The 14863-nt window shown below is 38.4% G+C and overlaps 1 protein-coding gene across 1 annotated transcript in view; it reads right to left on the reverse strand.

The window, feature by feature from the left end:
• The window catches only part of ZDBF2 (zinc finger DBF-type containing 2), a 15006-nt gene continuing 143 nt past the window's right edge, over positions 1 to 14863 (reverse strand). The window contains exons 2-7 of the mRNA XM_057411747.1: positions 11624 to 11735; positions 10975 to 11026; positions 10410 to 10461; positions 9718 to 9823; positions 9055 to 9182; positions 1 to 3429 (exon numbers count right to left, since the gene is read on the reverse strand). Of these exons, the coding sequence (XP_057267730.1) occupies positions 585 to 3429; positions 9055 to 9182; positions 9718 to 9823; positions 10410 to 10461; positions 10975 to 11026 (3183 nt within the window). The 5' untranslated portion in view covers positions 11624 to 11735 and the 3' untranslated portion in view covers positions 1 to 584. The remainder of the gene's footprint in view (positions 3430 to 9054; positions 9183 to 9717; positions 9824 to 10409; positions 10462 to 10974; positions 11027 to 11623; positions 11736 to 14863) is intronic.

Here is a 14863-nt window from a genome sequence, read left to right on the forward strand (position 1 = left end):
TTGATCTGAATTGTATCATACTGTATTAATTTTAATGCCACTCCATTGGCAAATATATATTATGTGTTGAAGGAGGTGTGTATTTACACAAATACATACACAAAATTCAGTCCAAATTCATGTATCGCCATTTTAACTTCTAGTGTAACAATCAAGTCATTTTTTGCACTTTAGAATTCTATGGAAAAATGAGAATAGGCACAATTAATACAGCTTCTAATTTACCTTATTACAGTGCACTAGTATGCACTGGTAATACCATAAAAACAACATGATACTATTCAAGCTCATTTTCTGATGAACAGGTGAAGTCTAGTAATGAGGGTTCTAAGTGCTTTTTAACTCAAACACACACCTTCTGCAGCTTTACACAGTAGAACAGTGCAATACATTATGTCCCCATATTCTAGGAACAAGAGCTGAGTTTACAGCTGTACCTGTTTCACAACAGACTGGCTTTGCACTTTCTGCAGCTCTAGCACTTCAACTGCTTCATCTATGATCTCCTTCTGTTCCATTTCCTTTCCTTCAATCTTTTTCCAGGTGCTGGTTATTGAAAAAAAACCCTCAAATTATTTTGGTAGCTAGCTCTCACCTGGAGGAACAAGACAGTTTCGAAGTAATGGTACAGCAGAAGTTCTTCTAGAGGGTCGGTTCACAGTGCTAGGGTGACCCTGATCTCCACTTACTTCCCAGTTCCTGGCTTTGGAAGAAGCCTGCTCTGGCTTCTTAGGAAAAGATTCTGACGTGACTTTCTGCCTCTTTTCAGGAATCCTTGTGACAACTGTTGAGTTCAGAAAAGTCCTTTTTGGTTTCCTCCTCACTTTTAATTTTTTAGCATCAGGCTTTTCTTTCTTAGGGTGCTTTCCCACTGTAGTTTTTCTTGTCTGGCACCTATGGATGGACAAAGCAGATTTCTGGGCATGAGGACTAAGTTTCCTTCTTATCCCCTCTTTTTGCTGGTTTTTAGGTCTGGAAGTTTGTTTGCCTGCCACTACTCTGTTTCCTCTCCTACCAACAGTACATCTGACAGACTTCGGTCCTGCAGCCTTTCTGGAAAAAACTGGTTCTTTGTTAGTGCCTTCTTTTCTCTTCCATATTGCCTTTGGACTCTCCCTCTCCAACCGCTCACTCCTGACGGAGGTCAGAGGAGTTTTGGTAACTCTACTGTTAAATGGAGTTAATCTAACATCTCCTTCTACTGCAGGCTGGCCGGAGTTCAAAGGTGAAATGATCAGGTGTTTATAAGAGTTCTCAGAGTGACCAGATACCAGACAATCTGTTCTTTCTGTGGAAACAGAAGATCCATCAGCCTTCTGATTTGAGGCTGCATCATTCCCTTTACCTGGATCTGGGAGGAAAGATGCTGAAGATGAACCATGCAAGTCTGACCAATTGAGTGACTTTGATGGCGTGCTTTCTCTCTGTGCATCAGCTAGTTTCCTGTTTGCATCAAAGCTGAGACTTTTGAAAAGCTGTCGAACATGAGAGGGCTTTTTGGCCTTTTCTCCACCTGGACTCTTCGGAGGCATCTTCAGAATTCGATTTGTTAGTGGGTCGTAATACTTGAAAGAACACTGTTTGTATTTATACCTTATGGAGTCTTTGCTATCCGTGGAGTTACAATTTTTCCTCATTTTCGGAATATCCATAGGTTTACTTTTACACTGTTTTATCTCTGGGCATGAAAGTACATACACCAATGTCTTAGGCTGTACAGGACTCATAATCTTGCTATAGGACTCAGGAAGTTTAAGGGCACATAGCCTAGTTTTCATGTTGGGAGTTTTTTCATTCTCTGGCCACACAATGCTTGATTTCTGATCAGCTGGATCAGACTCCCTTCTAGACATCTTTCTTTTTGCTACAGGGTAGTTCAATAGACTTGTTTGGGTGCCATGACTGACTTTGACCACCTGGCACCTTGAAGCCAGGCGCCATGTCCTTTTCCTAGGCATTTTAAGCATCTGTGCATTGCATAGTCTATCTGAGGCTACAGATGGGTTATGAAAATCAGAGCCATCACTTAGAGCATCGTTAAATTCTGGTAATGCTTTAAATGATGCACTATCTCTTCTATTACTCTCAACTATATTGTTACTTTTTTCATCCTTCTGCCTTTTTTTCTTCATTCTCTTCCCTGTACAGTTGGCTGAGGATTCACTATCAAAGTAGCAGCGAAAACGACCTTCCCTGAAATCACGCACAAGTTCTTCAATTTTTATATCATCTTCATACATTATTTGAGACCAGGTCTTTCCCACAAAAGAAGGAGGCACATGAGGCAGAGCTGGAAGGACGGGCTCTTCTGTATGAACTACAACATCCTGTTTTACTGCTTCTACTTTCTCTATCGACTCACTTTTTAAAACAGAAGAGAGCTGTGTTCCATAGTCTTTATCTTGCAAACTTATTTGGACCTCTTTTAGGGTTTCTATACCTTTTATAGCTGCCTTGGGTGAGTCTGTTCCTGCCTGAATAGGTGCATCACAGTCAAAACTCATTTCAGAGCCCTCTAAATGAGTATGGTCCAGAAATGATATAAAAGTTGAACAGGGATTCTTCTCTTCTTTCAAATAAACTTCTTTAGATGTACTTCTGCCATGACAGTATTTCAAAATAACACCTTCAATAGTTTCATCCACTGAACTTTCACCACCTCTGTTCATCTTCAGTTTTTTGCATCTTGCTAGTTGTGGGGATGTCCCAGGATCTAGGGAGCTGCTAACACCCACAGTATCCCTGAGATGGAAATCAGACACGACAGTTTCATCCTGAGTTCGTAAACCATCTCGTTTTGAGAGTGATTGACCTGAGGTAATACATAAAGGATTGCTGTTGCTGCACAGAGTACTTCGATGAGAAACGGAAGAGCGTTTTGGGTGACCCAGTGCCGAACCAAGATTCAAGCTTGGTTTCAATAACACATCACTATTGTGTGCCTCCATTCCCGTTTTACCACATCCACTCTGTGAAATCGGATTTGATGCTGCTGCCAAATTCCTAACATTTTTTCCTGTTTTAGGATTAACAGGAGAACTATGGGTTAAAGGACTGACAGAAAATCGCTGAGATACAGGACTCACAGCTGTAAACTGACCTTCACGGCTACAATTTGCCATCTGAGCATCTTTCAGGGTGTCCCGTTTCTCATTGCTACAAATGCCCACAGAGTGCTTGGATATTCTTATAGCATGTTGCTGCCCTCTTTCTAGTTTTTCAATAAATGCTTGTGTCGCAGATGTTTTCTTTGTACCCTTACGAGACAGGCATGGTGCAGAAGATCGTATTTCACCAGTGGACTCCTGGTCTTTGCTGGAAATCTCTCGTCTCTCTCTGTTCCTCTTTCTGTCCATCTCTTCCAGGGACAGGCAAGCAGTCCTAGCAGGCTCTGGAGTGACGGGGAGTGGCATGTCATCATAGCTTGGTCTAAAGGGGAGGGGAAGAAGCACCTTATATAAATACTGTAAATACGATTAAGGTTTTTCAAACAGTAGTGTGTTGGGCTTGGGTTTTTTTAAGAGTAATTACCTAGAATGCATCACATCTAATGAGCAAACACAAGTTACCACCTCTGCTTACTTTAGCAGAGATAACCCATCTGTAAAAAGGGCAGAGGGTGAGGGGGCAACGTTGCACAAAGCTAAAGATGACAATTGGCTGGTTACCCTCTTCACGCAACCACCCATTAAGAACAGGCAAACACATTACAATCATTTTATAAATACAGAAAAGAAATAAAAAATAAAGATATTTCTTTTGTTTGAAGTTGGGAGCTTATAAAGAGGTTATTTCACTGGTAAAGCTATCAATTAATACTGAGCTTTTGTAGAGAAACACAACATTATAATATGGCACAGTATAAGAATACTATAGAGTATAAATGTCCCTTTCCCTACGAAAGGTGGTTGCACGACAGGAACACTGCACATGTTGCCAAGGAATTCCATGTTCACTATTTCACACAGACATACCATAGCTTCTGACTCCCTTTTAAGAAGCCAAGTTATGACTGTTCAGCCTCACAGTAACAACAGCAGATTTTTATATACTCTGTAACTGGCTGCTCTGTCTTTATGACTGCCTCAAATACAAGTGTTTATGTCTTGCAGAACTAACAGAAATGAGAGATACGGACTCTTCTACAACACAGGAACCTACAAGGCTTCAATGTGTAACAGCTGGGCAAAAATCTAATGAAAATAGTTGTAAAAAAAAAAAAACAAACTGTGGAGAGAATATTATGTTTCATTTGAAAGTTATAACCAGACCTTGTGAGATCCAGGTGGTGCTTGCTTTAATACATGGCAGACATACATGCATCTCTTATGGTGAATTCATCTGCTAAAAGTATTGTGAATAGATTTTATTGTACAGTAACTTCCTTAGTTATAAATGTTCAGCTTCCACATTTATTTAAAGTTAAAAAAAAATAAAAAATCAGGAGCCAACAAAATTATAATGCTTACTAGTTAACATCTGCAGAAGTCCTTGCAAGACTTGGACATCAGTTGTTGTTAAAGACAGCTGATACCAAGCAACCTTGCAGCAAGTATTTCTAAGTAGCTCCTTAATGCTGAAAAACAACTACAGGAGAACTTAGCTGAATATAGCTATGTTTCAGCCTTTTACTGAGAGATGACAGATAAAGAAGAATTGTCAGCCTGGAAGAACAATTTTATAGTCGAAAAAATGCTAGGTTTTGCCAATGTTTAAAGAATAAAATTTAAACCTGATATTTGAACTCTATAGAGTTAACAACATTTAGTCCAGAAAAGTATACTTCATAGAATCACCACCAAACCAAAATTCCTGCCTCCCCCTGCCCCCTTATATTTCAAAGCACCTACTTCAAACCTCAGGATAGGGCTTAGTGATAGGAAAAGGTTTCAGTGACTGAGCTCATGATCCACCATTAGATTTTGTTCTCTCCCTCTCTGAGACAATAACAATTAAGAAAACAGTTTTCCAGCTAGCTACATATTTATTTCATCATCATTTAATAATAAACCAAATTTTCCTTAGCTTGCTTATAAACCTCATAAAAGAACATGCCAAAAGCTGGGCTTCTGAGAGATGTCATGATAGATGTGACAGGAGAGATGACAGATACACAATTCTACTCTCTATATAACGTCCATTATCCTGCCAGAGGAGGAATTTAGGGTGACCTGATGCGATTTTTCTTGACAAAAGCAGCAGTGACCGTTACTCATAATTTCATTGTCTTCTAGGTTATTATGAACAGTTTGGTTATTCGGTTCTCATGGAAACACCATAATTTAAGCAAAGAAGTCTGTAGGCAGATCTTCTTCTCTGCCCTCAATAATAATCGACAATTGCTACATTTTTTTTCCCAGTCCTTCTGAAACATCACATATTCTCTGTGGCCTCTCAAAATAATTACTATCAGCTCCCAGAATGCTTCAGAGTGTACCAACTATCATGTGCTCAAATCTTTGTTTACTGAGGTCATTTGAGGGGAACTACAGAGCCACTAACAGTCATAAACAAAGCAACTTTTTTATGCAAAACAACATGGAAATGAAAGTTATCAGAAGACCAATAGTTACAAGGGTCTTGCTCACAAGGCACGGCCTGAAGCACTGTCCATCAGACAAACAAACAGGCCTTCTTCTAAGGAAACAGAGTCTCCTCAAATCATTGCAACACATAATGCAGGGGGGTGGGATGTGGGATGGGGGAAATCACACTGGCTACATAGAAAGTGATACATAAAAAGTAGGGATGCACTCTGCATAACCCTACCAAACCACACTGATTCACCAGCACCAGTATAAACCCCCCTCCCTGAAAAAAGATAATAAAACTTTATAACAAAACCTGCAATATTCCTTGTGTACTCTAAAAAAAGTAGCACTTTTCTCAAAGGTGTATCACCTTTTAGAATACAGTGGAATTCTGGTTATCTAAGTAAAGAGGACTGAATTCATCAGAGTACTGATAAGGGTTATAGGACTGAATAAGTAAAAAGAAAAACCTCATATAAAGAAATGTCAACAAAAGGAAACAAAACAAAACCCCAAGATTGTTTCTATTATCAAATGATCAAACAATGCCTGTCAGCTGAACTGCTGTGCCCCACTGCTGCATGCATTCTTGTCCACCTAAGATGTGAGATAAAGTACCTTTACTCAAATCAGAATTAGACTGAAAGGGAAGGCTAAAGGCAGTAGAAATAATCCTTTAACTTTCTCATTTCAGAGTTCTTCTACCTTTGTGATAAACACATGGCATCTGGATATTGCTGGAAGACTGAATATAGGACTAAATGGATTTTGGTATGGATAAACTGCATCAAATTCCTAGGCTTCTAGCTCGCTTAACAGTCTGTATTCAATTTTCAAAAATTACTTACAAACAAATGTCTCTGAGGCAGAGGTAATGTAAGCTAAAATGCTGAGTTGTAAATTGGGACTGCTCTGTTGAGAACAAGATTGGCCAGTGTGGCCCTAAGGTATGTATAAAACAAGGGTAGCCTTTGAAGATAAGGAAGGAGTAATGATGGGGCAGGGTAGTTCCCCCCCTCCACAGTCAACCTAGCATGAAGATAATAAAGGAACAACTAAGACAGATGAGGCCAGTTATAGAATCATAGAATAGTTAGGGTTGGAAAGGACCTTAAGATCATCTAGTTTCAACCCCCCTGCCATGGGTAAGGACACCTCACGCTAAACCATGTCACCCAAGGCTCTGTCCAACCTGGTCTTGAACACTGCCAGGGATGGAGCATTCACAACCTCCCTGGGCAACCTATTTCAGTGCTTCACCACCCTAACAGGAAAGAATTTCCTCCTTATATCCAATCTAAACTTCCTCTGTAAGGAACAAATCAGAACAAACTGACCTAAAACATGGACACAATTGTTAAGTAATTCACAAGTCTTTTCCACATGTGCAAGCACAGAGGTCCATCAGCAGACACAGTGAGGAAGACTACTGAGATAGTCTGAGGGGTCTGAGACCCCTCAAGACCACCACTCAGCAAGAAAGCATATGCACAATTAAAATGCAAATATTAATTAGTTTTTAATTAATTCGTTCCATGAAATATAATGAATATGTAAAACATTTCCCAGAAAGTTTGTAAATATGCATATAAGTTTGTTGGATATAGAGATGCTGCTTGTAGACTCCAGGTGCGCTCACCTTTGAGAAATTATTCACGTGTGCACCCAGCGATGCAACAAAGAATGCTTTCTAGAACTCCAAATCAAGTCTTAAAGAGTTTCTTTGACTGTCTTTTGTGGTAACAGAACTACAGTTCTATACATTTAGGATCTTCTGACAGCTCTGCTATAAATTACCCCCAAAAGCAAAGTGAAGATTTACTCTCTTAAATGCTCACTATTTCTTTATATAAAAACTTCTACACCAAGAGTTTGAAGGAAGGAATGATTTCTTGATTTGTGTGGGGGGTTTGTTGTTTTTTGTTTTGTTTTGTTTTTTTGTTTGTTTGGGTTTTTTTTTTTTTTGTTTTGGTTGTTGTGGGTTTTTTTTGGGGGGGGGAAAAGCAAAACACCAATATCCTCTGAAATTCAGTATAAGTCAAAGCTCTGGTCAATATTTATTTTCTCCACATCACTAGTAGGTATACTGGTTCTGCAAAACAAATCAAGTCTCTCAAATATTTCTATAATCCTTTTAAATTAAGGTTAAGATACCTTTTGTGAATTCAGCTGAAAAATAAAAATAAAAAGTATTTAAGAACTGAATGAAAGCATGTATCAATCCAAGCGGTTTTATGTATGAACAAAGATAACCCAGCTCTTATTTCAGATGTCAGTTAAAAATGTGGGGGCTTTTGTCTGCTTCAAAGCAGGACTGCAACATAAATCTATTCACACTTTCTTTTCCACCTTTGCTTTTTTCTTCCTCCAAACTCTGTCTTTGGGATTACTCCTCCCCTTTCTCCCCCCAACTTCATCTAGATTTTGTACATTATTTTTCTCATTCCATTCCTTTTTTCAACAACTTAAGAGGAACAAGCATAGCTTGTTGCTCCTAGTTATTAAGTTTTGCTCACCAAAGAAATAACCTTCTGTCAGTGATGCATGAAGACAGGGCTTTTTTTCATTAGGTGTTACCTTAAAGTGAATACTGTATTTTCTCCATGGCAAAAAAAATGCATGCTCTTATACCAGCAGGATTTAATTTATTTATTTTAGATGGAAGCTTATTAGCAGTGATGTGTACATGTCCTGGGCTAATTTGTCATAGACATGTCTATTTTCTTGTTCTGTCACATCCCTGATAATATCAATGCAACTGCCTCCAGACAAAATACCCTTATACTTGTTTGTCAGACCTATAGCAAGAGTTATAGATCAAGATACACTGTACTGGGTCAGACTGGGATTTCTGTCTGCCTTGCAGAACATAACAAACAAGGAATGAGATTTAATTGATTTCCCTTCTTCTACAGGGAAAAAACTTACACACCAACCCTCTTATGATAAATAAAGAGAACACTTTTGAAAATCTGAGGGTTAATGAATTGGCCAATTAATGTAATCCATGTAAGTATTAACTGAATGTGTGAACTGCAAGGATCATGAAGAAAAAAGCATAGAAATATTCACCTGATTATCCAAAAGCAACAAACCAGAAATATGAACTCTTTCAAAACATACCATAAAATACACTGCTATATATAAAGCCCAGAATTATAATAATACATGTATACAAAGCCCAAATTACAAGAATTAATAAACACAAGTCAGACTGGACAGTCTGACATTATACTCATAACCCATATGTTGCTTCTTTTTTCAGGTCCTCACAGTTAGTTGGCATCAACAGTGTTATACCAAATCCTTAAGTAGTGAAACAAAGCTTAAAAGTACAGAGACAACACAAAAGCAGTATACATGGATATCACTTCTATAGATACACTCCTTTCAAACTTTTCTTCAATGTGAAAGCTTCACCTCAAATGGCCAAATTTACTGCTCAGCAGTGGAAGAGAACTAATAATGCACGCATTCTACCAACACATACTTGAAAACAATAAAAAAGCCAGCCATATTATACCTGTTGTCATGGTATCTGTGTGGATGATGCTGCAAAACATCTTGCAAGAAACGCTCCATCAAGCTACTGGCACCCATACGATTCCTGCAGTAAGTGGTAAAATGTCTGTGCTGGGAGCTGAAAACATGCTGGTGAAAGATAAAAGAGACAACTAGTTCAATACTACTGTTAACACACTGGCCTGTTCCAAAAAATTACTTCCCAAATTAAACATTACTCTGTTGCTAAGAAAATATTTAAATAAAAAGAAAACTTTTCAGCCTTTTCTAAAAACCCTTGACCCAATAAGATCTTTAAACATGCTTAGAATGTCTCAAATAATATTAAAATGTGCTGAAACATCTTTCAGAGTTGGAACATATTAACTCTAATACAATATATACAGATATCAAGATTAAAGCTAAAGAAATAAACCCACTGGATGCAACGCACAGCAGTGTGCCACTTCAGAAAAGCAAACTGCAGTAGCCATGCCACTCCATCTTTAACAGGTAATAGATAAGGGGGATATCATCTTCTCAGTGCATACACTGTGTAATACTGAATGAAAACTAATCAATTTATGTATTGGTTGTTCAGTGTAAAGACTGATATTTTATAAGATGATAAAGCCTTCTCATACTCTTTGCTATCTGTTGCTGAATTATACAGAAGCCTCCTTACCTGTTCCAGGTTACTGTAGTGTACATGGCAACAGTTGCAGTATCCTTGTCTATTTTGCACAGTAGATACTCCAGGCCAAGAATGGTCTTGCCGTCTTGTGTGTAAACTTAAAGAAGCAGGTAATATTAGATATGTTGGGATGCTTAATTCATGTTCTTAACATGGAAATTCTACCCAGCTATCTTTCTATAGAGCTGGAACAAATTTGCAAGATCAAGGCTTCTATTTCAGAGTTTTAATGGCAAGTAGGACTACATATTTTAAGGTATTCCCAAGAAAATTTCACTAAGCAAATTTTTTCTTCAATGCAGAACAAAGGGTAACAGGTTGAAGGCACAGCTAACACAAATGCTAATTTCAGTTGGCTGAAATCTGAAGAGAACTGTCTTGTCAGAAAAAGGCAAAGTCATTTTTCAATTCTTCTAGGATTTTATTATTTAAAAAAAAAAAAGACTAAAGATAAAGAAATCTTGACACCCACACATTAGTTTTGGGCACTACAATGCACCTTCCCCACAGTTTTTAATAGTACGTGGGTACAGATAAAAAGGACATCCACCATATACTTGACCTATATTGTATCACTGTCATCCATTATACAAGATAACTGATAAGGTTGAAAACCAAATTCTTTCTGGTTTACTTTGTGTAAGCAGTAAGCTGGATGCCAGTTAGATCATGACCTAACTTACCTGCTACTGCTGTCCTGTCGTACAGAGCCTTCAACACCATGCCTTTCCGCTCCTATAGGGAAAACAAACCAAAACAGAGTATCAAACAGTTGAAACAGAGTTTCACCTGCAATTACTTACTTCTCTTACATTTCATTTGTCAAACCTACTATTTTAAAGGAAGATTAAGAAAGAAAGTATGTGTAGAGAGAGATCCTTTTGTCCCCAAAGTTCCTCTGAGAGCTTCATAAAATAAGCTTTACTCTTTCATGGTTGAGGTGAGTGGGAATTTTTCTCTACTGATTTGTCCGGGTTCAAGATTAAGCAATCTGCATTTATACTGCTATATCCATGATCACTGAGATAAAACGTAACATGTCTTTAACAGCTTATTACAGGACAAGGAAATTACACTGACATAGAAACTCTGTGGACAATTCAGAGTTCACTTATTCCTTCTAAGTTCCATAAAAAAGCCTAGGAAATCAAAGTGTGCAATTGAAACTACAAGCTGAACTGATGCTTCTGCTATTATTAGACTAAAAAAAATAACTTCAGCAAAACCATTTACTTTTAAACTTCTCACCTTGTGCTGAAGAAGCAGAAGCTTCATCAGATGCTTTGATTCTGTCAAACATCTGCAAGTAAAAACCAAAATAACTGAGAATACACAATGTTTTAAAACCCACAGTAAAGCTCATCCTCAAGTTCATCCTTCAGTCCAAGCTGTTCAGAAGCACTGCACTGTTTTGGCTACAGACAAGACTTGACTTATATGAAGCTGCACTGTAAAAATAAACCTCTGCTTTACTAGGTTACCCTAATATTATATTTAATAATGCACATTTGCTTTGACAGAAGGGGCTAATTGCTGTTTTAATTAACGAAGCTGAATACAACTTAGACTGTTAGGTTATTAAGCAATAATCTTGTCAAATTCATTTAATTCATTTCCTCAGTTGCCTTTACAATAAAGATGAAGGATGTATGATAGTAAAGGTATTATATATACCTAGACCAAACAAAATAATTTTGTTTATCCAGGCTAAAAAGTACACCTTATTGCTCAAAAGACCTGCAAATCAACATTGAATCCCACAATTTTTAATTAACATATGACTGCAGCAACATACAGTTACATGCTTTAGGGTGCCCAAACAAAAAGGGCTTCCAAGCTTCACACATTACTTTCACCTTACAGAATACAAGCATAAAATCAGCCTTCTAGTACAAACCTTAGACTCATCAGCCTTCTTTATCCACCAAAGCTGACTCCAGACTAGCAAACAACAAATGCCGAGCAGGAGGCCATTTGCAGTGCGGGACACTTATCTCTTCTCATCCCATCTGGCAACAATGAAGTTAAAGAGCCTTTTAAAATAGAGTTAATAATGCATATTTTCCATGCCCTAGGGCATGTAAATTTTTCTGTACAATTTTGCAAACAAGTCAGTTGATAGAATGGATAAACCTCTTTTAAAGTCTGCAGTACATCCTTCTTTTTTGTTATGGAAGTTGTTTTGACAGTCTTTCCTACACAAATGTTAATTATTCTTTCTGGAATAACTTTGTTCCTTCTTTCTCACAGTCACTATGTATTAAATATTGTTATCGTTTTGGATGCCAGCACTCAAGATATAATGTATATAACACAATATATACTAATATATTCTACAATAACAGCAAACAAATTCCTCTACACCAACCAAATTGAAATGAATCTATTTTGAGCATTGTTCATGAACCTGCTCAGAAAAAGAAAGCTTATGTAACATAAGCAAAATAAAGCAATTTAGATATCGCAATAATACATTAACTGGAAATTTAAGAATAGGCTGGATGTTCAAAGCATGTTATAAATTAATCATTATATATGCTCAATGAAGTATTATTATTAGCATTATAGACAGGAAAACAGAAAGGCCACAATAATTTACACAACCACTATCATCAGCATCACAGTGAAAGTACTATATCCTATCACAAAACTCAGGACTTCACAATTCATAGATCTGCTCTTGGCTTACCATTTAGGTAATTGTGCAATGACAAGCAAAGTTTCAAATCAACCACTTTTACTTTCTACGCTTTATAAACTGTTTTTACAAGAATCATCCCTTCCCTCCTCAATTCCTGTTCTCATATATGAGAAAAGATGCTCCTATATGAAGCTACATATCATCAGGCTTGACAGACTTGTGGTTTGTTTTCTATTTTCTTTAAATTTGTTTTCACTGGTCATTATAAAATAGAAGAGCTGTTACACCAGTTGTAGGCAGAAAGAGTATCTTAACATCTCAACTCAAAAAAAAACAAACAAAAGAACCCTCACTCTCAAAAAAAACCACCAACAAACCACACAACCAAACCACCAGACTCCTTCTCCTTCCCATAGTGTATCAATTCATGCAGAACTAAACAAACAAAAACAAAGCAAAAAAACAGCTGTTCTTATAAAGATTCTTATCAGGCAACTGAGAAAAGGTTTTCTTTATGGATAAGCTGATCTCAGTCACCCTGTTCTGTGTCCTAATGCAGTCAGGACCCAAAAGAAAGTGAGAGGAGAGCCCACAAGACTCTTTCATGAACGATGCTTTATGGCAAATAACTTGTTCCATGCGCTCAAAGTCAACTCACCAATTTTTTAAGGTCTTGCTATAGATATATATACTTAAGATAAAGCGACAAATGTGGAGTGTGACAAGAGAGTAGCAGCCAGAGATGAAGCTACCCCATTGATAGGGCAGTCACACAGCATTTCCACTGTCAGCAGGGGACACCACAAACATTCATTCCACAGAACTGAATTAAAGCACTGTGATATACAAATATCTAGTTTCATCTCAGAGACAGCAAGCAATGGCAACTGCAATACATTGAAGGACAACTGCTACAACAGCTCATTACTTCCTTATTTCAAGGAATAATTCCAGTAGTGGTGCACTACAGAGAGTTCAGACATCTGCAAGTACAATTCTGTAAGTTACACCCCTAGGCCAAGACACAGACTTGTGCACATCTAAAGTGAGCTAAGAGCATAGTAGCTTTAAACAGGACAGGACTATGTCCTAAAATTATAATTAATTACTCCAGTCTGGATCTCCTTATCTTTCTGCAGTTCCAGGAGATTCAATGGACCAGATTTTCTCACTGGAAGAGCGACATATTAGGTAAGACTTGTAAAAGCCTGGCTATTGCTTAATAACTGTCAGAAAAATACTAGAGGATATACTTACCTATAAAGCTTACAAGAGAGGAATACCTATTCTTTTATCTCAAGTGTTTCACAAGGAACACTAGTGTACAGGACAAAAAAGCAAACAAACCAACCTGAACTCAACATGATACACAGCACAAAACCACCCAGAGATACAAACCTGAACTTAAAACAATACACAGCTTGCTTATTATCTGAAGTCAAGTTCTAACCACAGGCTAGGAATGTAAAGGATGTCCAGATGCCTTAGTTATGTTGCCAAAATCTGGCCAGCCTAACTGCAATCCTCACTTTATCAAAACAGAACCTACAGCTATAAATCCACAAAGGATTTTCCAAATGTCCATGAAATTCTATCTTTGCTGAGATACTTTTAACTGGAAATGTTTTAAACAGTTGGATTTAAAAAGTTACATCTGTACAAGTGATAGCTTCAACATTTTACCACTGCAAAATCCTGTAAATTGTAACACGGATAACTAAACCTGGCTACATATATAAACATTTGATTTGGTGAGTTTCTAACCAGGCTGCTTCCACTGCCTCTAATACCAATGTTTCTTTTTGGTTTTACTGAATCATGCTGTGCACAACAGCCAGAGAATGAAAAGCCTCACATAACCCCATTTAACAAGAGAAATCCATAAAGAGGCAACCAAAAGGCATGAAATGCACGCATGAATCAATAATAAATAAATAAATTAGTGGTGCATTCTGACACTATCTGGAAGTGTCAAAGGCATCAAAGAAACTCTCCAGACAGTGTCACTCTTGCACTGCAATAGGTTACACATAAGTAAAAAGGAGTAAAAAGGTGAATCGAAATGGCTCCTCCAAAACCACCTCACAAAAAACTCTACTGCCCCTTCACCTGAGAAAGCCTATGCTGGGTAAACAAGAGGGAAAACAAGGTTGAAAAGCTCTCCCTGAAACAAAGTTATCTGTTTTCCAGCAGCGCCAGCACAAATAGAGGCGGGAATTCATTTCAGAAGCTGCGTTTGCTTCACGGCCACACAGCACCGGCCCCATGGGTCCCGTACCTGAGGTCCCTTGAACCGTGCCGGGAGGCGCGCCCGCTGCTCCCCCCCCCGCCCGCCCCGTCCCGTCCCACCGCGGGGCCCTCCGGCAGCAGTGAGGGGCCAGGTCCCGCTGCGCCGTGAGAGCGCTGCGCAGAGGCGGAGCTGCTGGGCGCCGGCAGCACCCACACGCGTTAACGCCCGCGCACCCCGCCACAACGGCCCCTCCCGCTCGAGGCCGG

The sequence above is a fragment of the Pezoporus wallicus genome, unplaced genomic scaffold, assembly GCF_028554395.1.
Source record: "Pezoporus wallicus isolate ANWC-B61680 ecotype Strahan unplaced genomic scaffold, APGP_CSIRO_Pwel_v1 contig_6732, whole genome shotgun sequence".
Classification (NCBI taxonomy): Eukaryota; Metazoa; Chordata; class Aves; order Psittaciformes; family Psittacidae; genus Pezoporus; species Pezoporus wallicus.